The 26,926-nt window shown below is 50.3% G+C and overlaps 10 protein-coding genes across 10 annotated transcripts; 4 read left to right on the plus strand and 6 right to left on the minus strand.

Moving 5' to 3' along the window:
- Positions 1–20: 20 nt before the first annotated feature.
- BDQ94DRAFT_164800 (uncharacterized protein) lies at positions 21–1,176 on the minus strand (the record flags this gene model as incomplete). The annotated part of the gene is made up of 2 exons (XM_026770122.1): positions 21–640; positions 705–1,176. The coding sequence occupies 2 exons, from the start codon at positions 1,174–1,176 to the stop codon at positions 21–23; spliced, it is 1,092 nt and encodes a 363-aa protein (XP_026632029.1).
- Positions 1,177–1,272: 96 nt separating this feature from the next.
- Positions 1,273–2,829, minus strand: BDQ94DRAFT_132173 (uncharacterized protein). Its single transcript, XM_026764005.1, has 3 exons — positions 2,534–2,829; positions 1,950–2,464; positions 1,273–1,893 (listed from the first exon to the last, which is right to left on the minus strand). The coding sequence occupies exons 1-3, from the start codon at positions 2,750–2,752 to the stop codon at positions 1,497–1,499; spliced, it is 1,131 nt and encodes a 376-aa protein (XP_026632030.1). The 5' UTR covers positions 2,753–2,829; the 3' UTR covers positions 1,273–1,496.
- Positions 2,830–3,606: 777 nt separating this feature from the next.
- Positions 3,607–5,130, plus strand: BDQ94DRAFT_176771 (transferase; the record flags this gene model as incomplete). The annotated part of the gene is made up of 2 exons (XM_026772753.1): positions 3,607–3,748; positions 3,911–5,130. The coding sequence occupies 2 exons, from the start codon at positions 3,607–3,609 to the stop codon at positions 5,086–5,088; spliced, it is 1,320 nt and encodes a 439-aa protein (XP_026632031.1). The 3' UTR covers positions 5,089–5,130.
- Positions 5,131–5,546: 416 nt separating this feature from the next.
- Positions 5,547–8,135, minus strand: BDQ94DRAFT_176773 (glycoside hydrolase superfamily; the record flags this gene model as incomplete). The annotated part of the gene is made up of 4 exons (XM_026772754.1): positions 5,547–6,055; positions 6,124–7,477; positions 7,549–7,982; positions 8,042–8,135. 4 exons carry the CDS (start codon positions 8,133–8,135, stop codon positions 5,565–5,567), a joined length of 2,373 nt encoding a protein of 790 aa, XP_026632032.1. The 3' UTR covers positions 5,547–5,564.
- Positions 8,136–10,644: 2,509 nt separating this feature from the next.
- BDQ94DRAFT_803 (RNA-DNA hybrid ribonuclease) lies at positions 10,645–11,947 on the plus strand. Its single transcript, XM_026776584.1, has 2 exons — positions 10,645–11,227; positions 11,285–11,947. Exons 1-2 carry the CDS (start codon positions 11,017–11,019, stop codon positions 11,884–11,886), a joined length of 813 nt encoding a protein of 270 aa, XP_026632033.1. The 5' UTR covers positions 10,645–11,016; the 3' UTR covers positions 11,887–11,947.
- Positions 11,948–12,470, minus strand: BDQ94DRAFT_804 (uncharacterized protein). Its single transcript, XM_026776586.1, has one exon. The coding sequence runs from the start codon at positions 12,363–12,365 to the stop codon at positions 12,009–12,011; it is 357 nt and encodes a 118-aa protein (XP_026632034.1). The 5' UTR covers positions 12,366–12,470; the 3' UTR covers positions 11,948–12,008.
- Positions 12,471–13,221: 751 nt separating this feature from the next.
- On the plus strand, positions 13,222–15,424 carry BDQ94DRAFT_828 (putative Na/H antiporter). Its single transcript, XM_026776638.1, has 5 exons — positions 13,222–13,484; positions 13,585–14,258; positions 14,310–14,392; positions 14,441–14,849; positions 14,924–15,424. The coding sequence occupies exons 1-5, from the start codon at positions 13,367–13,369 to the stop codon at positions 15,317–15,319; spliced, it is 1,680 nt and encodes a 559-aa protein (XP_026632035.1). The 5' UTR covers positions 13,222–13,366; the 3' UTR covers positions 15,320–15,424.
- Positions 15,425–16,970: 1,546 nt separating this feature from the next.
- Positions 16,971–19,805, minus strand: BDQ94DRAFT_164806 (mRNA-binding ubiquitin-specific protease UBP3; the record flags this gene model as incomplete). The annotated part of the gene is made up of 5 exons (XM_026770123.1): positions 16,971–18,029; positions 18,100–18,262; positions 18,352–18,458; positions 18,515–19,252; positions 19,308–19,805. 5 exons carry the CDS (start codon positions 19,803–19,805, stop codon positions 16,971–16,973), a joined length of 2,565 nt encoding a protein of 854 aa, XP_026632036.1.
- Positions 19,806–20,605: 800 nt separating this feature from the next.
- On the minus strand, positions 20,606–23,651 carry BDQ94DRAFT_132187 (RING-type E3 ubiquitin transferase MAG2). The gene is made up of 2 exons (XM_026764006.1): positions 23,133–23,651; positions 20,606–22,798 (listed from the first exon to the last, which is right to left on the minus strand). The coding sequence occupies exons 1-2, from the start codon at positions 23,400–23,402 to the stop codon at positions 20,873–20,875; spliced, it is 2,196 nt and encodes a 731-aa protein (XP_026632037.1). The 5' UTR covers positions 23,403–23,651; the 3' UTR covers positions 20,606–20,872.
- A 640-nt stretch (positions 23,652–24,291) lies between these two features.
- On the plus strand, positions 24,292–26,897 carry erg4 (c-24(28) sterol reductase). The gene is made up of 5 exons (XM_026764007.1): positions 24,292–24,477; positions 24,679–25,704; positions 25,758–26,089; positions 26,153–26,370; positions 26,427–26,897. Exons 1-5 carry the CDS (start codon positions 24,440–24,442, stop codon positions 26,436–26,438), a joined length of 1,626 nt encoding a protein of 541 aa, XP_026632038.1. The 5' UTR covers positions 24,292–24,439; the 3' UTR covers positions 26,439–26,897.
- Positions 26,898–26,926: the final 29 nt, after the last annotated feature.

A 26,926-nucleotide genomic window follows, 5' to 3' on the forward strand; every position in this document is an offset into this window, starting at 1 on the left:
CAATCGTCGAAGAAGTACCATCACATAAATGACTTGAGCGCCTCGGCCACCTTAATCTTATATTCACCAACTCCCCATCTTAGAATAGCGTAAATGCTCTTCAGGATCTTGGAGCAGGCTTTTTCACTTGTTGCATGCCATGATTTCAGATGTGCAGAACAGTATTCTATCTTGCCGAAGCTCTCTCCCCCAACTATATTCCGATAATGGACCCAGAGTTGGAATGCTGCGCCATCCGAAACAAATGAAAATACCGGAAGATTGGTGATATCAAAGCTCTTCTTGGGCTTAGCGCTTTTCACCTCACATCTATTTGCAGAGAGCATCTGAAGCATCCAAAGCGCGCGAGAAGCACCAACTGCAGCTCGATTCTGGGTTTGGCGTAGGTCATCTCCAGCAGTGTCGGACCGGACTTCCACAATGAAGAATGGAAATCGCAGATACTGCGGCTTCGCAAATGGGTCACTGATCACCCCACCGTCTACTTTCAGCTTATTCCAGAACTCCTCTGCAACTGCATCGTCAGATTTGTGATACAGAACTTCTCGTATCTGAAGTTCACGCAGCCCAACACAAATGTCTGGTCGAGATATGTTTTCGGGACTCTGCAGCAGTTTGGGCTGTATGTCTGCGTGCCAATCTTTTTGGGAGGTCAGATCTGATGCTAACAATATGCAAACGTTAGGATATTCTGTGTCACATACCTTTGTCTTCCACAGTTGTGAATGATACGCTGTTCTCTAATTTCAGGCGAAGAATGGCCTTGTGTATAAGCCCCACCCATTCATGGTGCATGCTGCGTCTGCTGTTGACTTCAGCTATCTGCTCCTGAAACGATTCTGTTCCGCCCTGCTCAGCATTTCGGAGCCTACTGATACTCAAGACCGTGCTATCTGCATACTCTTTGATATCAGCTGGTAGCTCGACATCGACTATGATACCGGACGGTTCAAGATCGCCATAGCGGTCGAGGCCATCATAAATCTTGTACGACAGGTCGCTGGACGATGAGTGTACCGGGCTCGTAGGCTGAGCTTGGGATGGGATGGTCGATTGAGGGTCAGCTTCCTCGGACTGGCCAGGTGCTTCAGGGCCTGCCTTTGCGGTCTTGCGACGCTTGGATGACGAGGGTTTCGATTTAAGATGGCTTCGCTTCTTCTTATCTGATGGAGCCATGGCTTGTAAATGTTCAGTGACGTGATAAGTGTCTAAAGATGAGATGCTAGGAGGATTCAAAAGCACAATCATTGAGGTTGGAGTGCAGAAGGTCCCGCCGTTTGACCCAACTACCCAATAAGGTAGGGTGCGTCTATTCTTAGAAAAGGGAAATCTGTCACTGAATCACCAGCATTGTGCACAATCTCTCGGTCAACCGCCCTTGGTAGTTTGGCTTATGTTGCAAGGGCGGGGCCAGTTATGTGAATTATATCTCAACCTACTAGAGTATATCACAGCTAATCGTATACATAGAGAACAGAGTTTAGCTTCTGAATGATCTACTGATCTCGAAACAGTGACTTCCATACCCCTTCAAACCAGCTCCTATCCTTTTCCCATGCCTTGGTGACGATATCTCTACCCAGACGAACAGCATCTTCAACCTGCTGTGAGGTACCCCAATTAGGAATTAAGGGTGCCCAGGCAATGAAATGGACGCCAACATGGATCAATACCCGAAAGGCCGTCTCATCGTCCAGGCCCTGATATCCTTTCATGAAGCCTTGAATTATCCACGTCGCGGCATCGATGTCCTTGAAATGCTTCAATAGGTATAGCTCAGCAAACATCTGTCCTAGATCGAGGGCACGAGCACCGCAGTGGCAAAGTTCCCAGTCGATGATGAATATGGGAAGGTGATATGGTTGCTCTAGGGCCACCTTGGGGATGAGGACACTATATTGCATCAGTTTGCTTCTCCTTTTGATGTATCGAGGCAAAGAACTACGTACTTTCCCGACCAAAAGTCTCCATGGATTATTCCAAAACCATTTCCGTCCTTTTGACTCAACTCTGCAGCCGTCATTTCCCGAACCTTGCTAAACACATCCCGAGAGCCTCCCAGTACAGTCGGGTATTTATCAATTGTGTTCACGAGGGCATCATAGTTGACCATAAACTTCAAGTCTCTCATATACTGGTTCTTGTCCATCTCTGCCGCCACCCCTGATTGGGTCTCATTATCAGCCCAGTGATGGAATGATCGTAGCCAGTTCCCTAGTGCACGGCCTATAGAAGATGCCCATTCTTGAGTCACGTTGTTGGAAGCAGCTGTGGAAATTAAGAAGGACTTAAGGTCCAGAGAATCGGGGAGGTCTTCTAGAACAGCAGTGTAGGTTTCGCGATTGAATGAGAAGAGACGAGGCGTTTTGACTAACACTTCTTGAGGGTTCGTCTCGCAATGCTTGCTTCTGTCCAGTATGCTAGGAAACCCGTCGAGAGCCTTCAAGATGGATTCTTCGAAAAGCTATATGGCATATGTCAATACGATGTTTGTACTTGCGTACGTCCCGACTTTGCACAAGGGAATACCGACACAGCGTTCAGCGGGAAGTTTAAATTCCCGATTCAGGGCAATAAACGCCTCTGTGTGCTTCACAATAACGGATTTTGTTCCATCTGGGAGCGGCTGGTCGAGCTGAGCCCGATAGACAAAGTTGGCGGTTCCCCCGCTTAGTGGGATCAGAGAGGATGAAGTATACTGAGTCCCGGCGAGTTCTTTGGTTATGGTGGTGAGGAGGTCTTTATCGGACATTTTGCTCTTCTTTGGGATTCCTTAAGCTCGAAGCTGCCTGCAATTCAGTGTAATTGGGGATTCTTGAGCTGTTCAAGTAGCTACTGGCTACTTGGTTAAACAGCGGTTGTATGCTGAGTCATGGTGTCGGGGTCTCTTTTGGGAAACGAGGTCTCACATCTTGTGGAATTCCCCACCATCTACAACCACGACCAATCTTCCTCATCCGGGCATTAACCCCTTGTAGTGGGGTGAGTGATCTTTGAACTAGTCACTTCCAAGAAGTCACAATTTCGATTGATCAAAATGTGGGATGAGCTATTGCAACTACCTCTCGTTCAAGAAGTGCAGTGGGATCAACGATGACAGCCCAGGTATATGGCATCGGAAATCTATCAATGGAATCAGATCTCTACATACGCTGTATCTAAACTTTGGTCAAACAGCATACAGGTCAACAGCTCAATAAAATCCAGGTTGACATCTCAATGGAGCGTTGCCCGACACGAAAGCTTACCATAGTTCACCACTACCATGGGCGCTGCTAGCATTGTGGGTTACACTCCAAGACCGAAACTACCATCAACTGGTGATCGACAAGCCATAGCCATTTATTGGGCAGTAGGCAAAACAAAACAGTCGTCGTTTAAATGCTATTACAAGCTCTAACTCCGAAGAAACCGGTTTATACCCACAAACAAAATCTAACCATAGATGTCAAAGTTTGAGATGTCACCGATTGCTCATGAGCTTTAACTTGGTTGTCCTCATCGACAAATTAGTTCTCTGGTCCATTATACGCCACGGCGATATTTATATGTTCGTAAGGGACCAGTTCCTTCATGAAAGTCAGCGTGACCTATCAACAGATCAAAATGACCGACAAAGCCCAAACCCCTTCGTTCCAGCCTTATACCCTCACGCCTCTAGACCACTTGCTCCCTCCATATCATGTATTCGCTTATATGTCCTTTCGACCTGAACAGCCGTCTGAGGCAGTTGTCGCGATAGAGTCGGGTCTGTCGGGCTTGATATCCCAATGGCCCTTCTTGGCAGGCAATGTTGCTCGAGTGCAGAAGGAGGATAGAAGAAACATTTTAGAGTTGCAGCCACCGACAGCATCGGACCTCTACTAATGCCCCATGTTGAATGTCAAACATCATCAACACACCATTTCAGATGCTTTGGCCTCACCGGTCATCGATTATGAAATGCTACACATTCCGACAACAGTCTCAAATTCTCAACCAATACCTGCTGTGCGATTTCAGGCCAATGTCATGCGAGACGGACTCATCTTATGCCTCGCGTGGCATCATCAGGTAATGGATTCAGTAGGCGTCACCGTAATTTTGCACGCCCTGTCTCGGTTTTGCTCTGGACCGGGTCGAAAGAGCGCCGCTCCCGGGCGTCTTCCGATGAACCTCGAAAAAGAAGAGCAGACAAGGCGGAGGATAAATAAAACTACCACCAACAGCAACCATGACCTCGAGGATGCATATCACAAGACTCGCTACGATTATGGGCTGCATGAATACCAGTCCAAGTCAGTCATCTGTCGCCGTTATACTATGCATACAGACAGAGTGAATTGTCTTAAAAATTCGTGCGACAATTTTGCCCACGAGTTTGCCAAGGGCCATTCAATGTCACAGGAAAATTCACCAATTGATAGCCAGTACAAACTTGACAATATCTCAAGTGACGATGTGGTGACTGCTCTAGTATGGCTTTGTGTATCCCGTGCTCGTCGTCGGGTTGCTTCCGAGCTTTCGTCAGACTTGCCGCGTGTATCCTCTTTATCCAGGTGTATAGAGGTCCGCTCAATAATACAGCCTCCCCTCCCGAGGAGCTACCTAGGAAATAGCCTCGTGCTGGCAAAAACCCAGTGTGACTGGAACGATATCCCTACTCCACAGGAAGCCACCCTCGTAACACGAAATCGAATGGACGAAGAAACAATAAATGCACTGCTCAAGCTAGCCTTGATGTCTCGAGTCAAATGCAATTCTATTCATGACGAGCAGATTCGCGGCCTCATAGGCCGTGTGGAAGAGTGTGATGGCGACTCGACAGTTTGTGGTGCCCCTTCTGGGGTCACGATGTCCAGCCTTCGAAAAGCCAACATCTTTGCCTCCGACTGGGGCACGAAACTGGGGCCCCTGCTGGACTTTGATACCATCGACTGTCGGATTGATGGGATGACTCTGATTCTACCTGACAAGAATCCTCCAAAGAGAGGTGAAAGCGCTTGGGAAGTCCGCGTGAATCTGTCTGTAGAAGTCATGGAAGAGTTCGGGAAAGATGAGCTGTTGCTTTGGGTCACAGAGGCAGAAAAGCCAGGAGCCAGGCTATAGTTTTACAGGCATTAGGTATCCATACTAGGTATTCATTTGCACATGTATACTACTTTAGTTTACGACATACTCAATGAAGTAACTGTTGCATCTTGCGGTTTCAGGATTGATATGATTCGATGTGTAGTAGGTCTATGATCAAGCTTGTTGCTGAACTTGAGGAATCTAGGTGTGAATACGCTAGAGTATTTTAGAAAGATGCTCTTTTAAGTGGCCGTTTTAGGATAATTTGAATGTCAGTCAGTTATCATGTAACATAACGGCTACCACGGTAGCTGTTGTTAGCATCAGGGACAGGAACATCCCACGACCCTCTCTACGCACCTCTCCGGGCGCCTGTAAGTTACTTGCTAGAAAGGTGCTGTTATTGATCATTAGAGGGAGAAGAAGTAAAAAATGAGTATGGAATGACAACAATATTCACTGTCTATCGAGAAATGTTATAAAGTTCCCTCCCTGCTATGTCTAGTTTACATCTAAGAGGAAGTCTGGACAGTAAAAGTGCCATTCAGCTTCAGATCCCGAGAGCTTGCACCCACGTGGACCTTGTAGTCACCCGAAGCAACGAGCCACTGCTGGGCCGGGACATCCCAGTAGGAGATATCACGGCGGCGCAGCTTGAAGGTAACCTGGCTTTGCTTGCCGGAAGCGATCTCGACGCGTTCAAAGCCACGGAGTTGGCGAACGGGTTGCTGCGCAGCAGTGGGGAACCCGAGGTAGAGCTGGGGGACTTCGGCGCCGTCGAGCGAGCCGGTGTTGGCGACCTTCACGGAGACGCTTCCCACAATATCCCAGAGGTCGCTGTTACCTCCGACAGCTTTCTCACCAGTGGGGTACTTGGAAAGTGTGGCAGGCTTCTCGATGTTCAAGTCGGAGTAGGAGAAGGTAGTGTAGGAGAGACCGTGACCGAAGGGGTATCTAGGGGTGATGTTGTGGGCGTCGAAGTAACGGTAGTCGAGATAGACACCTATGAAGGGTATATGAATAAGTACTTGCAAAGGGTATGTGGAAGAGATATATGTCAAAGCTGTTTACCTTCGGTGAAGTCACACTGCGCCGTGTAGCAGATTTTGACGTTGTAGTCACTTTCGTTTTTGGCGATCGTGTGAATGAGGCGGCCAGAAGGGTTCACGTCTCCATAGAGAACGTCGACAATGGAGTTACCAGACTCCTGGCCTAAGAGGGATCCGTAGAGGACAGCAGTAACGTTGTCATGTTCGATCCAATGGTCCATCAGGCGCGGGCCGACAGTGTTGATGATGACGATTGTGTTGTTGCAGTTATCGGCGACGGTGTTGACCATGGTATCTTGGTCATCATTGTACAGCTCGGTGCGATCAGCGCCTTCTCCAGACAGAGCATTCAGAAAGACGAGGCAGACATCAGAGTTCGTGGCATAGTTGGTAAACGAGGGGTCCACAGCGGTGCTGTCAGTTCCCTCTGAGATCAAGCCGGAAGTGCTCGAAGAGGAATACGTATCATTAAGCACCCACCGTATCATGGTACCATCCTCAATGGCCTTGTTAGTCAGTGAAACATAAGGTGTCACTAGGTAAGGATAGGAGGCCTGGCCAGACCCAGTGCCAGTGGCCAAATGACCTTGGTATGTCGGTCCGGAACCCTCGACATCCAGGGCCATGTTTGGCCCTCCCATGACAGGGCCAGCGTGAGCACCAAACACACCCATCACACGAGGATTCTTCAATGGCAGAGCATTCTTGTTCTTCAACAGGGCCATCGACTTCGCCCCGTTCTCCCGAATCAGCTTAGAGTGGTTGCCTCTCACGTACACGTACGCATCTTCGCTTTGCTCCTCCGGTTGGAGCCCATTGTCCAGGTTTACATAGTAGTAGCCCATCAGATTGCGGATAGCCATGTCATCCAAGCGGGCCTCACTGAGGGAGCCATTGGATAGCAGCTTTTCCATGGTGGAGGTGCTCCAAATGCTACTGGAACCGTAGTCCTCGCCGCCGACGGCAGACTCCAAAGCACTGTTCTGGGCAAACATATCGGGCCATACCAAACCCGGAAAGCCAAGCTCAGTCTTCAGATGCTTCATCAATAAATCAGAGTTCTCGCAACTCATAGTGCCATTGACTTTAGTCATTGCACACATCACAGCACCCAAGCCATGCTTGACGGAGTCATAGAAAGGCCAAAGATAAGTCTCATGCAGGGTCTTATCGTCGGCATTGGAGGAGTAAGGTGCCGAGCCACTGTCCGACTCGGAGCCAGAACTGGCAGCACGACGGTTCATTGATCCTGTAGGCCGGGCACCCAAGGATGAAGTGTTCGACGATCCAGGTCCCATTCCACCACTGGAGGGCATACCGCCGCCGCCGCCGCCAGTACTGGTCCGGTTGGTTTCTTGTTCATACAGGAGGAAGTGCTGTAAAGTGATGCGGCTCAAAATTAGTGAAATGACAGGTTTATCCAATGAATTTATGGACTACTACTTACCTTAGCACCAGGGATAACACCAGCGTCGACGTAGGCCCTTGTTGTTAACCCAGTAGCTAATCCATTGAGATAAGGGTCGGGACCAAAGCCCTCAACGTTACGGCCACCCCAGGGCGATCGTCCCAATGGCTGAGAAGTAGGGCCAGCGACCACTTGGATTCCCTTTTTGTAAAACTCAGAGCCGACTGCTTTGCCCTGTGCGTAGATGGCGTCGCGGTCCCAGGTCATGGCAACCGCTGAAGACAAGCTGAAAGCGGAGACATAGAAGAAGTCCTGTAGACCCATGTCACCATCAAGGAAAGTAAGGGCACTAAAGCTGCTATTAGTGGAATTGACGCTGCTGCCCGTGATCAAAGCCAGCTTTTGATCAGTGGTCAGGCCTGCGACGAAGGAAGAGGCCTTCTGGTAAGCGGAGTCCCAGTCTCCCAGGGCCACTGTGCGACATTAGCGGACCGACTCAGCAAAGGCGTACAGGTGAGTGTTCAGTGCTTACCACCATCTGACTTCAACAGCCCCTGGCTGGAGTTCGAAGATGCACCACTGAGGCCCAGAAGGACCGCAGTCACGATAAATGAGAGGGCTTTCATATTGAAAGAAACCATAAAGAGTGAGCAACGATGGAAAAAGGAATGACACAGAAGGAAACACTGGGAAAGCAGGCAAGGAACGAGTGAGACCTATCTAAGGAAAGAATAGTTCAGATTTCTAGATCATGATGGACATCTCTTGTACTATTTATCCACGTATCTTACGTATGGCTACTCTCTTAACCAGTCTTTGCTAGCCAGCGTGCCTGTTCCGAGTATACAGCTTCCGGGATGCCAAGTCGGAAAATCCGCAGGTCTTCTGGTGTTCATGGCTCGTGAAACCGCCGGCGTCCCGTAGGACGCGATAACTTCGGCCCTTTCGGGGGTGATTGGCAACGGTCTAACCCCAGGCAACGCGTCATCTTGCCCTCTGCTGGGTTTGCCGATCTGCGTGGAGAAACAAGAACCCTTAGGCGTCGAGTCAGTCCTGATGGATCCTTGGGATGAAATGTAGATGCTTAGTCATCGGAATAGATACGGAGATGCTAGTTCAAAGTCTTCAACGAAATGCACTCAGTAGGGCTGAGGTGGTGGGTCTCACGATGAAGAAAGTGGAAATGGCCGGTATTTTCTCTCACAATGCCGGCAAACGAAACCGGGAACTACACCGAGATTAACACGGGCCATCAGCATCATATGTCGGAATAACGGCAAAGCCACCCTGCTTATTTGATAGAGGGATATTTCTTCCAATAGCTTGAGCCTGGATTCAACGAGGGGCTTCTAAGCTCAAACGAGGCTTGGATATCATGGTTTCGAGCAAGCGGCGTCCTTTGTCCGGTCAGTCCTGGTGGGTGTGAACAAGCCTCGGAACGCGGACTCATTCATCACTTTATTTTCGAATGCTTTGCCCAGAGACTTGCTTAGGTAGTCGCTTGAGAATGGTGGATACTCGGTTAGGTCAATTGGACGGACATAGCGTCTCATTATCCCTTTTCGCTCAGACAATTTGGTATAATGAGGTGGGTTGAGGTGGGAAGATGAGGCGATCGAAGATAAACAAGAAACAGGTCATGTGTCTCCTTGGTGAATTGATCAGAATGCAAACTTAAGGAGCTGCACTCGGAGCCAAACTTGAGACGAGCAGATGTGATCATTCCAAAAAATACTTTGGCGAACTGGAGCGGCACTAATAAAAAAGGTCGTTTCTCGCTCACTCTCCGTTTTCTTTTTCTAAAGTAAAAGGATCAGCTACGTTTCTGCATGAGTTTCATAGGGACTTTACGAACTGCTGAATATCTGTATGGCGATTGCGATCTATATCAAAGCTTCCAGTAGATCACTATGGATAACCAAAGCTGCCAGGGTACTGTGTACTCACCCCACTGGACCCAAAACTCTCCACACGGCAATGCGTGGCTGGATGACGTGGACAGGAAACAGCTTGCTGCACAGTTTATTGTAGTCTCATTTCCCACCAGGGTTCGGAGACATGCTTGTAATGCTCGGTGAGCCGGTATGTATCGTAGATATGGCGCCCTGGACAATTGCTGGCATGGAGAAACCACGGACACATTGAAGGCTGACACTTTCATCACAAATTGAAATAGAATATTAGGTAATCATTGAACAAGTTCATTCTGGCTTTCTGTAGTCGAGAAGATCATGGTGACCGTATTTTGTAATGTTCTGATTCAACGGTTGTTGTCAACTGAAGTAAAAATGTGCACAAATGGCCTTGGAAATACTATGATTTAGTACTGCGGTGCCAATGGAACGCACACGATTATGAAGGCCTATATATAGTGGTGTGCGGGTGCAGCTCTCCGATTATTCTATGTGGTACTACTACAATTGGACTTAGTTACATCATGTTAGTTCTCTACTAGCCACGTAGGAAATCTTGACTTTAGCTGCCTGGCTGTCAGTGCACTTATATATCCAGTGATCAAGTCCTAGTATTAGACCTGCAGTTCATGGTTCACAGCATTCGCTCAACTGCTTCATCACATGGTACTTCGAACCCCGGCAAACCACCCAACAAGCATGCAGCATAACAGTTTTAAGGCATACTGAATGATAGTCTCATGCAGTCACTGTGACAATGGTGTATCCGTCATAGTTCCTGACCAGCCGATCTACTCAGAAGTCACGTGATGAAAGAGCCAGCAGCAGGAGGAAGACCACCCAGTCAATCAGGCAATCCACTACCACTGGAACAAGGGAAGGGGGAAAAAGGGGTCCTCTGACTTCTGTTCATGCATCTTCAACATCGTCTGGAAAGTCTCCAGACTGTTCAGCGATTTAGAACCAATGCTTCAATCCGAATGCTTGAACCCCGTTGGGTCCACAATCCGACCCAGGGCCTGTCCCTGTTGACCATCGATGATTAACAGACCTGACAGTGTTCAGGTTGCTTCTAGATTTGAGAACAAATGAGCGCCATCAGAGAAAGTGAGCTTGTCGTCAAGGTCAGCCGGAACACCATTGAAATGCGCATCGGATCCAGCCGCATAATGGTCGGGGATTTGCTTGATGGGTTGACCACACCCACCCCCCCCCCCCCCCCCCTCCTCCCTCTCTGACCTCTGCCACACCCCCCCGCTCGTCCACCAAAACTTTAGACCCGCGTTTGTCTGAACTCCTTTCTCAACACCATCGTCCAGATTTCAATCCTGTAAATCATAAGTGATAGGGTCAAGTCAGAGAGCGGTAGATTGTTTCCATCACGCGTCTCACTTGGTTTTGCCTGACAGCTTCGAAGCTGGGACCGAGGTGTTCCATTTCGAGCTGCAGGCTAAGGTCTCTGGCCCCTGGATCTCGTTCAGTTGATCCGCGCAACAGAAATCATTCAAAGAGACACTATTCGAATTATCCTTCCCAGCCTTCCTCGTTCCTCAAAACCTTCCTCTCGACCGCGCCGAATTGCGGGGACGACGTCATGAACGACACCACCACCACCCCTTCTCCCACTCCAGGTCCCGCCACGAAAGCATCTCCGACTTCGAAATCTCCCTCAGCCGTAGCCGGAACGAAGCGCAAGCGCGCATCAGCGGCGAAATACTACGCCGTGAAGGCTGGCTATCAGCCCGGTGTTTACTATGATTGGCATGATTGTCTGACCCAGGTCACCGGGTACAAGGGAGCTGTCTGTAAGTGACCCGCGGATAGGCCGCATCCTGTCTTCTGAAGCTGACCTATTCTTTCAGTCCAGGCCTTCCCTTCTTACGAAGAAGCAAATGCCTTCCTTACCGGGACTCGTGCCCCCGCTGTGCGCGGCGGAACCCCCTTGGATTCTGAACCCACGAGATTCTACGGTGTCCAGCGTGGTCGAATACCCGGTGTTTATACGGACTGGGCAAAGGCGCAGGAGCAGATTAAAGGATTTCCCAAACCGCGTTACAAGAAATTCTCGACAAGGGAGGAAGCAGAGGAGTTTGCAAGGGAAGGGCAAGGATCTGGCGCTACGTTCGGAAAGACCCCGGAATCGCAGAAGCTCGCCGGTGCACCGGGACTGATGAACGGGGTCCCTGCGGATGCGCAGGGTATACCTTTTGAGGCGGGGACTGGCCCTCTGCCGACCGGAACGGAGGATGGGTTTGACCCCAACGTATTGTTGGATCCCAAAACAGGGAAAGTGGTCTATAAATCACAGGATCAGAAGACCGCGACCAAGATGAAATCTACTGGTCCACCGGGGATGCTGCGCATCTACACGGACGGTAGTTCTTTGAAAAATGGCAAAGCGCTTGCCTCAGCGGGTGTCGGGGTTTACTTTGGACCTGGCGACTCACGGTTTGTCCCCCCCTGACACTCACCTTAGCGTTGTCGTGTGTTCTTTATTCCCTGGGAGGGTTTGCCTTTGGCATATACTGACGCCTGTTCTCCCAGCAGAAATGTTTCCGAGCCCCTCAAAGGTAGTCGCCAGACCAATCAGCGTGCCGAGCTGACGGCCATCCTCCGGGCGCTTGACATAGCTCCACGACATCGGGACGTGACCATATTTACAGATAGCCAATACGCGATCAACTGTGTGACGGTGTGGTTTACAAAGTGGCGGCGCAACAACTGGATGACCGCTGGCAACAAGCCGGTGGACAACAAGGACTTGGTTGAATCCATTCTGTCGAAGATCGAAGAACGCAATGAGCTGAAGGTGAAGACCTTGTTCGAATGGGTCAAGGGACATAGCTCCCACCCTGGGAATGAGGCCGCCGATCGTCTGGCGGTGAGTGGTGCTCGACGAGGAGTTTCGGAGAAGGCTGCAGCATTGGAAGCAGTCAGAGACATTCCGGACGAGGCTTTTGAGGATGATGACGACGATTTCTGAGCTACCAATCTCGAGGCACCCTCGTAGATTGCTCTCTGACACAGATCAATGATGGCGATGGGTTCTGTGTATCAAGGTACTGGGTAGAATGTTGCGTTGCGATCCGTGACTTCTATCCTGTTGGTCTCATTGAGAAATGACGTGTCCCACCCCGGGGCGGGAGAGAGATTCAACCTAGAACTGCAGCATGAATTGATGCCTTACTTGGCATTAGCTGGGCCAGCTGTAGATGATATGACCTGTATGACGGACAGCAGGGCTGCCTGCTTTTAAAAGAAAGAGTCACTTGTAGTGTAGAAATGCGTACCACGAGGTGGTGCCTTTCCCGAAAGCGGCACGGGCCACACCAGCGTTTAAACCCAACTGGTACTGACTTGATCCCCGGAACTTTTTCTTCTCCCCCCGATTTGCCCGCGTCTTTTACTCCTCTTCTTCTTCCTCTTCCCTTCCACTCACACGTACCGCTGCATACTGACATCGCTTCTGGCGCATACTCGCTCATATCGAGTCTGATCGTCGCCCGAGGTCATTCGTCGCGTCTGTGCTTGCTTGCCTGCATCTGCTCGCCTCGTGTTTGGTCTCTCGTATTGCCCTTTTTACTTCCTCCCACCCCCCCGAAGTTTATCGGGCTGGAAACTCGTGCTGTCGGTGACGACGTTCGCCTGTTTTAAGATCCAGCTGCTGGAGGAATTCCCCATTCTTCCGATGCCAGGAGAGCTTGCCATCAAAGACATCTATACTATTATGATTGAATAACACGTGCTTGTGATCTTAGTTTGATTGTGTCAAGTTCTGGAGATTATTCTAATTCTCCCCCACATTTTACCTTCTTTTACCCCGCGCTCTCCAGCTGAACAGGGAGTTGTAAACCTTCAGGATTCCGGCATCCTTGCTTGGGATCAAAGCAATAATCAACAATAGACGTTGTGCACCGCACACCCTGGGGGAGCGCAACGACAAGATGCCTACCCTATCGTTGATCAACTTCAACATCGTCTGTGCGACGCTGGGAGGATTTATATCCGTCTTCGGATTGGTGTCCTACCTGTTCAAGGAGAGATTCTATCTTTCTGAAGCATGTCCGTCCTGCCTTTTTCAACCTTCCACCCGCTACTCCCGATCTCTCCTCGGCAATGCGTGTTGTCGTTGATTGGACGGTGGATAACTGACGTTGTACAGTGATTTCATTGCTAGCTGGAGTGATCTTCTCCCCCCATGCAGCCAACTTTATAAGACCCCAGGAGTATGCACTTGGTTCCGAGCAAAATCTAGAAGAGATCACCCTGTACTTCACCCGCCTCGTCCTTGGGGTCCAGCTGGTCCTTGCCGGGGTGCAGCTCCCCAAACGGTACTTGCAGATAGAATGGAAGAGCCTGTCGCTCCTTTTGGGTCCTGGGATGGCTGCCATGTGGATGTGTAGCAGTCTGGTCATTTGGGCCATGGTGCCGAACTTTCCCTTTCTCCATGCTCTTGTCGTGGGTGCGTGCATCACTCCCACCGACCCCGTGCTCTCCAATTCCATCGTGAAGGGCAAATTTGCAGACAAGAATGTGCCTCGTCCTTTGCAGCGTATTATTGTGGCCGAGTCAGGTGCCAACGATGGTCTCGGCTATCCTTTTCTCTATTTTGGATTGTATCTTCTCAAGTACATTGGAAGGGGCGGCGAGGGGTACAGTGGAGGCGCTGGGAAAGCCATAGGCTTGTGGTTCTATGAAACTTGGGTCTACACTGTGATCTTGAGTGTCGTCTACGGGATCGTAGTTGGGTGGCTCTCCCGTAAGTTGCTCCACTGGGCAGAGGAGAAGCATTACGTGGATCGAGAAAGCTTTCTTGTATTTGCTATCGCTCTTTCAGTAAGTTGAGTACTTGGCTCCGCCATTCCATTTTGCTAATATCGAATGCAGCTGTTTATCATTGGTACATGTGGCTTGATAGGGACGGATGATCTCCTGGCCTGCTTTGTTGCCGGCAATGTGTTTACGCAGGAGTAAGACGTCATGTCCACTTGCTTCGGTTCAATTGCTGACGAAGGTAGTGACTGGTTTCGCCTAGAAACCATGGATGATTCCTTGCAGCCAACCATCGATATGTTGCTAAACTTGGCGGTCTTCATGTGGTTCGGTGCTGTCTGCCCGTGGTCGTCGTTCCTGAACAACAGCGTGATCCCCATCTATCGCTTGATATTTTTGGGAATCCTAATCCTGCTAGTCCGACGCATGCCTATCATTTTTGCCATGCACAAGCTCATCCACCAAATTGAGCACTTCTATCAGGCAGCATTTGTTGGATTTTTTGGACCTATCGGGGTCGGGGCTGTCTTCTACCTGTCGGTCAGTCGGGAATTCCTGAACCAGATCACCGTCGAAGGTCAAGTCCGTGAAGATGCCGCGAAGGTTTCCGAGGCCGTCAATGTCGTGGTTTGGTTCCTGGTCATTTGCAGCATAGTAAGTCCACACACTATCAGACCAATATCTAGATCTTATAGATCTTGAAACATCTCTTCTGACTTTCTCGGCAGATCGTCCATGGACTCTGCATCCCACTAGCAAAAGCCGGCTACCATCTCCCACGGACAATCTCCCAAGCACTCAGCACCAGCACCATTGCTGAACCCGACCCCGTGCCGATCGCCAATGTGCAGCACACGCACAGCACTGCGACACGCAGCGCAGGGCCCACGAACAACCGAAACCGGAAGCGCGGTCATGCAGGACGGGAACCGCCCGACCCAGCTGTCTTCCAGATCGGTCGGTCTGTTATTCGGACCACCTCTTCGCAGGAGCAAGTCCAGGTTGGAGCAGCAACAGCGGATGAACCTGCTCGACCCGTCAACCTGGTTGTGCGAGAGAACGAGCAGGAAAGTACACAGGAGAGTAGCAACAGTCCGACCCCGCCATTCGAACAACATGTCTAGTCTGCTTGCGATATCCAGTCAGGATTCGGAGACACATTTTTGCTGTTGTAAACTGGAGCTGCATGGAGACCTTCAGCGATTGGTCTCCATTCACAAGATGATGCTCGTGTTGTATATATGGTGATGGTGAAGCTGAACGGTTGCACATATATACAATATACGTTAGAGTTGAGGGGAATGTATGCGGCTGAGGATTTGTGGATGGATGGATGGCCGATGGTATAGAGATGGATGTGTCGTGTATAGAGGGGATGATGATGATGAAAGAGAAAGGATACTGTACAAAGGGGACGTGCTGCCTACCTACTAGTAACCATCTAGTGTCAGTGGATGTTCTCGGCATCCCTAGATCTCAATTCACTGCATAGACTACTATTAGGACTATCAGCATAATATACATTTAGATTATGGTGTGGTTGATAGCTACTACTAGTAGTTGATGGGAGATGTCAGTAATGGAGACCCATGATTTTATAAATATACTAATAATATTGCCTAAACATGCTTTTTTATCAAGTCGTGCCTGAAATAGATCAACAAATAAATATTCATCCCACCCTAAACCATGCCTTGATTTTGATGACCACCCTATTTTGCATACCGCCGTATCTCGTCATTAATATGATAGTGAGAGTATAAGGGAAAAAATGTGTAATTTGTGCTGAAACGAAGGTTTGTGTGTGTGTGATGGTGCAAAAAGGAAACAAGAAGAGAAAAAGACATAGAATAACCAGTCATGATGGGGCGGATCTGCTGCACCACAACTGGCCCAAAATCATCTGGGGAGTCGAAGAAATCGACAATAGTTCCCATCATTTGAACTGAACTCAACTCCATCGTAGGGCGTTGCTGTATCGTGTTCGTCACTAACCTCCGGACTCCTCATCTCCAACTTCGTTCAAATAAAGCATGCACGCCAGCCGCCGACCAAAAATTCCACAGCTCTTCTTTTTTCTGGATAGACATGTCTATGGGGGGAAAAAGGAAAATCATGCAGTCTTTATAAACCCGTCCACGCCACATCAAGAAAAAACCCATCTGCATCAGCGAGGCAAACCAAGGGGCTATGCGAGGAAACTAGGGGTATATATCAGAGCGACATCTCACCAGATACAGCACCGCGAACACACAAAATCATAAGCGAGATAGATGGATAAGCTACAGGGCAAATGTCATCAGGAACACGGAAGGGAACGGGGAAAATAATAACAATTAAAAAGCAAAATACACAGCAATGGTCTGGTGACGCCCACCATCTGTGTAGACTCAAATGCGAGCAATAAGACGGGGTCTTGCGCGGCGGAAATTGTCTGAATACTCGGAAAGAAGGGCCCAACAACTCCCCGAATATCCATTACACCTCCGCAGCAGCGACCCTTGATGGCCGATGAAAACACGGGCCTCTAATGAACCGCCAGGTCGATGTCATGTTGTATGCGCAGTCGACGGACAAAAATTGAGTTAGTGTAAATAGTTGATACGTGGGTGGGTAGGCGCCAGAACACATTTGGCGTACTACCAGGCAGCGTTGGGATCCTGTGATTTCTCCCCAGATAAAGGAGACGGGAGAATGCGCTTATTGGTTTTCTCTCTCTCTTCTCGATAGTTCGCCAATCGCTCCTGGAGATGGTTCTCTCCGGAACAAGCCAAATCAAACGATGCGTTGGTAGAATAACAGGTAAGCCACCTTGTTGTCTCGGGATCCGTACCGTCCAAGAGGAGTGCGGACACCGGAAGACGGTGCTGAGGCTGCACCAGAGGTGGATTTCTTGCTTGAATGGCCGCTGGCGCCGTTGACCTGGCTCCAGCCTCTCTCATTATCGGACTGCTCCAAGTCGTCCTGGTCAATATGATCAAAGATGTTAACATTCGGTCCGTCGCGCTTGTGTTGTTCGAGCGCCGCCGCAAGAACCTTGGGGTCTTCCTCGCCCCCGGCCTGTGCAACATCCTCACTCCGAACCCGACGAATAAGAGTGTCGTCCAAGCGGATCCATTCGCGTCCATCTTGACGACGGACATCAACGGTGTAGTGGCCGCCACTAGCGTTCTTGCCATGATGGTAGATGACGCCGACGAGGCGATACTTGGGCAGGCCACCTTGTGCCATCATGATATTGCGCTTGTTAGGCGGGAAGACCTCGCGAGGAATCTCCAAGTCGAGCGGGTATCCAACCTTTTTCCAGATCTTTTGGGTGCCTCTGGTCACACTGTCGTATTGGAACCGCTTCAGGTGAAGGATAAGAACTGGCGGCATGGTTTCAATAAAGATCTGTTTGGTAGCTGTGACATTGGGTCCGCGGGAAGAATTGAAGTCCCCTTGAATGCTTTCCGGCTTAGTGAGTCCTTTGAGAGCATCGACAATATTGTTGATCTCAGGAGCTCCAATGTCCAGCTGAAGTGGCTGGTAGGGCTCGAGGGTCACAGAAGTCTTGTTACCAGGCACCCTGAACTCTGACCGGATCTTTCCACCGAAGATCTTCGTAATTGGCGATTCCAAAGCGATATGGCCAGATGAGCGCGTAACAGCCGCCTTCTGCTTGTGACCGACCTCCAACCAGCCATCGCCGGGCTCTTCGTTTGCAACCTCTGCCTCGGGGTTCGGTGCGGCAGAGGCAGTTACAGGGGCATCCTTTGCGGCACGATTGCACTCTTCGTGCATTTCTTCCAGAAGGAAGCCCAAAAACTCTTGAGCATCTTGCTGATGGCCTCTCTGTATTCATTGGAATCATGTACGTATTAGCGCGCATGGTCTCATGCATTAGGGGATGGAACAGACTTACCCGCATGTCCCTAAAGCGTGGCAACTGCCTAATAACCTCGTAGACAAATTCCGGGACAAAGGCTTCGCCGTAATCCTCGAGCTCGTTTGGTTTCAACCTCAACTTCAGCTGTTCCTCAGTGTGTGCGGCATCAATGATGCGGAACTCTCTCATAAACATGATCCTTTAAGCGTATTAGTAAGACTTTCGAGTAAAAACAAGCACAATTAAAAACATTGAGGAACTGAGAATCGAAAAATTCAGGTAACTCACAAAGCGTCGATCATCGGAAAGTCGCTGTTGAAGCTGTGGGACGCCCTCCGTCCAATATGATCCAAGAATTGGTAGAAAGGCACACAGGAAACCAGAATTTGAAGCACCTGAAGTAAAGTCATTAGCTAGTAGCACTTCGTGCTGACAACTTAGAGAAACATACGGAATTCATGTAGCACATGTTGCCGGTATTCACGAGTCCTCTGGGTTGAAGGAAGGCAACTTTATCACTATACTGCGACACATCGTCTCCTAGTGTCGTCAAGACGTCGGCCAGAGACTCACTCTTGGGCTTGATAACGCCATTTGACACAGCAGGGGATGCGTTGGGAGCACTCGCGCCTTTAGCGAGTGCTTTTGACCGGACCAAATCCGCCCACGACTTGGGCACTGCAGGGGCAGGCGAAGCCTGCTTAACAGTTCCCTCGGTCTTATTCTGGGACAAGTCCTGAGTATCCTCGTTTGCCTTCTCCTGAGCTGTGCCACTGACCGACTTGGGCGTTTCCGACGAGCGACTCGAATCATCCTTGGTTGCTTGACGAGGGGTACTAGGCGCCGGGACGACTGGGACCACGGGGACTACAGGAATAGTCGGTTTGGCTCCCTTGGACTGCGACTGAGGACGCAGAGGGAGGTTCTGCGCAACTGAAGATGGAGTTGTGGGTTGTGTCGAATTCGCAACTGATGGAGCGGCAGACAAAGTTGGTGTTTGGGGTTCCGATGGCGACTGTACCGGCTCCAGTCTTTGGACTTCGGTTTGTCTCTCAGGCTGGTCAGCCCGATGAGGCTCCTTGGTGGGAAGCTCGACGGAAACAGCTGACGTAGGGAGAAGACGGCTTTTCCTACGTCTGCCCGGAATCCGAGCAGGGAAAGGGTGGTCGGGGACGGAGAGCCAAGGTAGCTGGTGACTGATGTCAGGAAAAAAGACCGAGTGCGTGCTAGTCTATACAACTTACCGGTGGGCGGAAAGGCTCCTTGGGCTCCGAAGAAACCTTTGCAGGTGCAGGAGCGGGGGACAATGACACAGCGGAACTCGGCGCCGGGTGCACGGGAACAGTGGCTGGAGACTGTGCCTGAGTCGTAATGGGCAGAGGTGGAAGTCCGACAGGCGGAGACATGGTGCTTTGTAGGGGAGTGGAGGTCCTCGGCTGCATGGGAAGAGACGCGGGAGGAATATGGGCCGGCGCCATTATAGGCTGAGAGGGAGGATAGGCAGACACATACATCGGTCCGTAAGGGTGTTGGTATGGGCGTGGAGGGAGCTGCATGGCAGGATAAGGCGGGTACCAATGAGGGTATTGCTGGGGCGAGTATGCGGCCGGAGGAGGGTGGCCGTTCATATGGGGATGGTACCCCATGTAGGCAGGAGGGGTTCGCATGTTGGGAGGAGCTGTAGTGTAAGGAACATCTTGCTGTCGACGAGGAGTAGGCATGGGTGGCTGCCCATGGGGCATTGCGGGCATATGATGGTTCATCATGTCCAGGCAGTCGGAGAGTCGCCTTGACTATTCAGCCACGCGTTGCCTCAATGGGAGCCATACGAGGTCAAGAAGCGAAAGAAAGCAGACTGGGGGGGCGAGCACCCGTCTAAGCAGCCATCCTAACGCCCCAGGCGGGACACTGAAAGCTAAGATAAGGTAATTGTAGGCCGAAGCTTGGCGTCTAATTGTGCTCGAAGGATCAGCGTGGTGTACGACGTAAGGTAGACGTTGCGCAAAAGATCGGGGAAGGGTTGGTTGGGTGAGATGTGGTACGAACCTTGTGTGAAACGCGGGGTCAAGCTCTAAGGATGAATGACGAGGCCGGAGGGATAATAAAGAAGGCCAGTAAGACAAGAAAGGGAGGTGGTGAAGAAAGAGGCAAAGGGCCGGACAGCACAATCGGGGGGAAGTGGGTGGATTGCTGGAGCTGAGATGGATGATGTTTTTTTGGCGGACGGCACGTGCCTGAGGCTCCGCTGCGGCAGGATCGCCGGCCCTGGAGATTCACCAACAAACCCAACAGAGCCTCACCAGATGTTACGTTCTTTCTTAATTCTGGTATACTTACTCTCTGAAGGATAGTGACAGGCAAGCTTGCAGTAGCATACTCTGAAATCGAATCATAATAATACTTCTCATCTTCTCCAGACCTCCCACAGATCAGTATTCTCCTGACACCGTGTCTTCCTGATCAGGAAAGAGAGCTAGGTTACTAGTACCTTCTATCTGGATAGACGCGTCGTGACTCCGAAAGAGTCCAACAGAAGAGGTTTCTCTAATCTTAGCTGCTTTATCATTTTTATCTAGTTGTTGTAATTGGTACACATATGTAGCCATCAAATTTCCATAAAAACACTCTCGACTCCTGACCTATGCTCTTCCCAAAATGTATCTGCAAACAACCCCCCACACATGATTATAACATAATATTCGTGATAAAGTAGAGAAAAATCCACAAAGTACCGTACAGAAAAGATTGTAAACGACAAAGTGGATCACCAGAAGCTGGTGGACGAAGAACGCACAGATAGTTGCACCTTCTATGCCCCTCTTTGGATATTGGTCGACATGAGTGTAATTTTCTTATTCTTCTTCTTTTTCCCGCCAGAGGAAGAAGCTGGAGTGTTCGCCTCAGCAGCAGATTGAGCCAAGAGCTCCCTTTCTTGCTGGGCCCACAGCTCCTCCTCCCAGCCCTGCAGCCAACCATCGGCAGGGGCTTGTGAGCTCGACGGAGCCGAAAGTGTCGGAGCGGCAACTGTTCCCCACACCGTACGAGATCCGGGGGGACTCGAGGAGGGCGGAGGGGATGCAGAGGAAGAGGATATATCGAAGCCAGAAGGCTCGCCAGCAGAGCCCGATAACGGCTGAAAATCGCGGTCGGAGAAGGGAGGTTCATCGACGGGGCCAATGCTAGGCCTCTTCCGGCGCGCCGCTGCCCAGCGCTTTTCATCCTCTTCTTTCTCCGCTCGAATGCGATCCTTCTCTTCTCGCACCTCTTTCTCCTTATTGCGCTTCCGTCTCTTTTCAGTTTCCGACTTGAAATTTTCTAGCACCTCCGGCACAACTACGTCTCTCCAGTCACACTCGAGAAAGTTCACCTCACAACCTTGCGGCAGGTGGCTGAGATACTTGACTCGTTTGCGTAGCTCGTCGTCCACAATATGACCGCTCGAAATACGCTCAACCCTAGGGAGAATGGTGGCCGGGAATGAAGAGTAATCGCCAAATGCAGCTTTCAAGATGCGGATGTCCAAGGGCGAAAGGTAGAATTGGGGTAGAGCTTGGTAGAAGAAGAACGCATGGTCAGATGTAGTAGGACCTCGCTTTGAGGGCATGTTATTTCGGCCGTGTCCAGGATCCCTCTTTTTCTTTTTCGGGGCAGAGGTTGTATTCAGGTCAACCTGGCCCAAAGCTTCGGCTGTACGATCCACATCATTGGACGTCTCCGGAGTGGAGGCCGAACCAGGCCCAGTATCTGACGCGGTGATAGACTCCGCAGACGAACTTTGGCCTGACTTGATTGCATGCTGCGATGCATACATGGCAGCAATTTCCTCTGGTGGTGAGTGTGCGGCGACAGGTTCCTTTGGCTCTTGGCTTGGGACGGGCTGTCGCACAATCTCGGGTGGGTTCCCTATACCTTCTACCTTGGATTTGGCATCTGCAATTGCTGCAACCGCCTTCCGTGTCCAAGTAGTATCATCTCCAAATAAAAGCTCATCCTCAAGCTCCTGCCTGCGGAGCTCATCAATCTCAATGTCGTATTGTTCTTTCATATAATCTTCACCTCCTTTCATTATGCGCGCGTAATCAGCCACTTCCGCAGCATGATACCACGGAACATCCTCATCTGGTGCTATTCCCTCAGCTCCATCCCGTGGCAGTGCTAACGTGCTTCCGGGCTCTCTTTTCACTAGCCTTAGTACGACATCACCCCCCTCGAATGGGAGGTCCCCTTCTTGGCCACGAAACCATCGCACAGGCCGAGTTTCCGAAATGTATACGGAGTCCCAACAGATGGGGCACTTTTTCCATCGTGGCTTCTTCTCAGGAACCGCTTTTTCCTCGTCAGTCGAATGCATGTAGCGAATCAAACAAGGAAGGCAGAATATATGACCACAACGAGCCATGCGTGGCGCTACCGGTGTGGACAAACAGATGGGGCAGCTAGCTGACTGTGTCTGCTCTGATACCAAGACCTGCATCACTGAATCCCAGTCAAGATGGACATCAGCATTGGCCGCTTGTGCATGGTAGTTGCGATTCGGCGTCACAATAAAGCGATAGTTGGCATGAACGTAGCGGGATTTGTCCATGGCATGGTAGCCGGAACCTGGACCCCAGGACGTATAGCGGCGAGTATTACGGGGTGGAGGATGGTACTGAGGACGAGGGGGAAGGGAGAAGTTCATCAGATGAGTGATGGACGTCTGTCCCTTGCGACTGGTCGTGGATCTCATGATGGCCTGGGGAGACGGACGAGTCAGTAAACAAGGCTAGCAAAGCCATAGCGATAGTCCTAGTGAGTGACTGCAGCCACATTGTTCGCACTTCTGCTACAACCCCCAGATTATCTTGCATGCGCAGGCCCCTCCTTCAGCATCTTATGTAAGCCCCTTCGCGTATATGATGTCCAGGGATCTCAAGGAAGCTTCCCAAGGCTTTACGCATACGGAATCACAAAGAGCATCAGGTGGGGATAATACAAGGGCGGGAAGTATGGCAGGATAGTGTGGCTCGAGTCAGGCTCGGGTGAGCGTGATGTAGCTGTAGCCACTCCCTAGAATTCGAGACACGTACCGATTCGCTATAATCCTCATCATCTAGCAATCGAGGACGCCTCTGTCGTTTATGCTGACTCCTGAGAGCTTGATTGTGCCTAGGAGAGCCTGAGTTTCTAGCCTGAGATGTCAACCCAGCTCCAAAGCTGCCAGAACCTCCCGGGCGCCGCTGAGACCGCGGAGAGCCGCTATCGAATGACGATGGAGTAAATGTCGCAGAGGCTGGCTGACTCGGAATGTTCACCGCTTTCATAGATGTGGTAGGAATCTGACTAGGATTGCCCGACATTATTCACTCTGCCTTTTTAAGGTAAAGGCGTGAAAGTACCTTCGTATGGCGGGGGCAGAAAAAGCAGTTATGGAAGGAAAATGCGGAGATATGACTAGAGTTGCGGTACAGCCTCCGACTGAGGCAGGTGGGGGATTGTGGTTGAGCAAGAAAAAATCTGAACAATGAAAAGTCAAGAAAAGGGCTACAGAAGCCCCAAGGGCAGCACCAGGAAAGGAGAAGCACCAGAACCCTGAAGCTTCCCCTACCGTAAAAAGTAGCAGAGGCAGAGCGGAAGAGGAGAGACAGATTGAGGGAGGGGCGAGTATGTCATGCCTTGGCGGCCGGCCGGAGCCTCAGGCACGTGCTGTACGGCAGGCGATTAAGGCATGGGTTTACACTACTTACTAGATAGTTTAGTTACACCCACTGCTCTTCCGCGAAAGAACACGCATGCCTCCCCATATAAGTTACCAGAATATATTTATGCTTACACAAGCATAGCTGGGCTCATATCAAATAAGGCATGTGGCCACCCGTGAGGTTGTATATGCATGGCAGTTTAACAAATCGAAATGCTTACATGATTGCCAAGTATCGGATGGCTGCTGCTGTTCCTGTCTGTTTTGTTGGTAAAATATGTACTCTGTTGTATGGTGCCAGCGGGCCATGACCCTACTGTATAACCTGATAGTACGTACTAGTAGTTAGTATTATTGATCCATTAAATTGATTCGTTCATCTATGATAGTCCGTGCTTTCATATTGGACCCTTGCCCCTTTCATGATTGTGGGATTGTACAAGCCCTGCACGGGTAGTATTGTTGGTTGCGGTAATAAGCTCCAGGGCCGATGATCCTGCCGCAGCGGGCAACGCACCCACTCCCTTTTAGTTCATCCCCAATCTGAATGTTGTTGTTGTTCTTCCTTGCGACCGCCTAAAGATTCTCCCTCGTCTCCCTAACCTTCTCCTCGCATCAATTGTGCCCATTCTTCCCTTCGCTTACACTCAATCATTATAGAACCCTCGGCTTGAGGCCTCTTATGGTCAGCACACAATGACCGTCACTCGATCCCAAACGGGGAAAACCCCAAAGTAAGTCATCCAGTTGCGCAAGGGAGTGAGAGTTCCATGGGAGAAACGAGAAGGCACGATGAATCAGGGACCGAGTGAGGAACCCCAGTCGTGAATAGTACCCTATCTTCGGTCTACCCCAATCGCGCTTCGCATGCGAGCCCTTCAATCTGCTTGTTGCAATTGATTGTCTTTGGCTTACCGGTCGATCAATCCCTCTAGGAAAATGGAGCGGCCCGGCTTCGTCGAGACACCTGGCCGCCGAGTAACCCGCAGCGCAAGCGCCAGATTGTCGGAGGAGCCTTCCGACTCAACAGCTGAAGGATCGAAGTCGACAACCCGGAGACGCACTTCTGTCAAGATCAAGACTGAACCTGTGGAGGAAGAATCAAAGCCCTTTGCGACCAATGGTCATGCCGACGGTTCTGATGTCAAAAAGGCTCGGATTGTGGATGGGTGGGAAGAAGGGAAGGACCCCAAAGTCGACTACAGTGGCCACTTTGAATTTGGAGGATCCTTCGGTGTCGCGTCCATGATGATCGGATTTCCGCTACTGATGTACTACATGTGGATTGGTGCCACCTACTACGATGGCAAGTTTCCTCGCCCCGCCGAAGGACAAAGTATGTCGGACTTCTTTGCGCATCTGGGACACCTGGTATATGAAGGTGCTTTCCCGTCTCTCAAGGCTTGGACGATCTACTGGGTGTTCTTCATCTTTGAGGGAATTTGCTACCTCTATCTCCCCGGTATCACCGTGATGGGTCGTCCTTTGCCGCACTTGGGAGGCAAGCAGCTGCCATACTACTGCTCTGCTGTTTGGTCCTTCTACACCACTATCGCGCTGGCCTCCCTGCTTCATATTACTGGTATCTTCAAGTTGTACACTATCATTGACGAGTTCGGCCCTCTCATGAGCGTCGCTATCCTTTCTGGGTTCCTTGTTGCTTTCGTGGCCTACTTTTCGGCATTGGCACGCGGGGCGCAACATCGCATGACCGGGCACCACGTCTACGATTTCTTCATGGGTGCCGAGCTCAACCCAAGAATGTTTGGCATTCTGGACTTCAAAATGTTCTTTGAAGTTCGCCTTCCTTGGTACATTCTGCTCTTCGTTACCTTGGGTGCCGCGGCCAGACAGTATGAAGTCTACGGCTACGTCTCTGGTGAAGTTGGTTTCCTTCTCATGGCGCACTTCTTGTATGCGAACGCCTGCTCTAAGGGTGAAGAGTGCATTGTGTCTACATGGTAAGTACTTCCCACAACCTGCGACTGTGTGTCACTGTCTAATTGGTTTGCAGGGACATGTACTACGAAAAATGGGGTTTCATGCTGATCTTCTGGAACCTCGCTGGTGTTCCCCTGAGCTACTGCCACTGCACAATCTACCTGGCCAACCACGACCCGGCCACGTACCACTGGAACCGCTACTTCCTCACATTCCTCTACGTCGCCTACCTCTTCGTGTACTGGGTGTGGGATACGACCAATAGTCAGAAGAACCGTTACCGCCAACAGGAGCGTGGAACGATGGTGTTCCGCAGCACTTTCCCGCAGCTGCCTTGGCAGACCCTGAAGAACCCCAAGACTATCACGGCTGAGGATGGTTCGAAGATCCTCGTCGACGGCTGGTGTAAGTTATGCTCATATTCTCACCTTTATCGTCATACATTGCGCTAAACTCGACACTCTGCAGATGGCAAGGCACGCAAGATCCACTACACCTGTGACCTGTACTTTGCCCTCAACTGGGGCCTCATTACTGGGTTCAGTAGCCCCTTCCCTTGGTTCTATCCTCTGTTCTTCGCCTGCATGATCACTCACCGTGCGATGCGTGATATCGAGCGTTGCCGGAACAAGTACGGCGAGGCCTGGAGGGAGTACGAGAGACAGGTTCCTTACCTGTTTATCCCGGTAAGTGAACTGCCGAGTGTTGATTATGCAGACCGACCGCTGACGTCTATGGCTAGTATGTGTTCTAAGCGTCTCGATGCGCCAGCCCACTCCTCAGCGCAACCTGGGGTTTCATATCTCCTAGTCTGGGATGAAGGTAGGGCCTTACATTTACAAGCTTCATTGCTTTTGACCGATCTTATCATATCTTGTTGTAATCTCTCTTATTTGCTCGATCCATGCGCTCGAGTCCTGACTCGAATACGCTACAGTACATGCATTATGTCTTGATTTTAGTTCTGCATGAGGATAATTCCTCAAGTGTCGCATTTCACCCTTTCCTGTTAGATCATGAACATTCTATGTACATTATTAGATTGCTTCTTTATTTTTTCTTTTTCTTTTTTTCTTGAATCGGCTTCTTTCATCTTTCATGTATTCCCGAACCTAGTTGCAACCATTAGGTAGCAAGCATTTTACTGTACCCTAATTAACATAATACCAAATGGATATCATATAACCAAACTGCAGTCCAAACAATGTACAATTCATCTCCCTGCCGTAGAAGATTTATGTT

This window comes from Aspergillus welwitschiae (assembly GCF_003344945.1).
Source record: "Aspergillus welwitschiae strain CBS 139.54b unplaced genomic scaffold BDQ94scaffold_1, whole genome shotgun sequence".
Lineage (NCBI taxonomy): Eukaryota > Fungi > Ascomycota > Eurotiomycetes > Eurotiales > Aspergillaceae > Aspergillus > Aspergillus welwitschiae.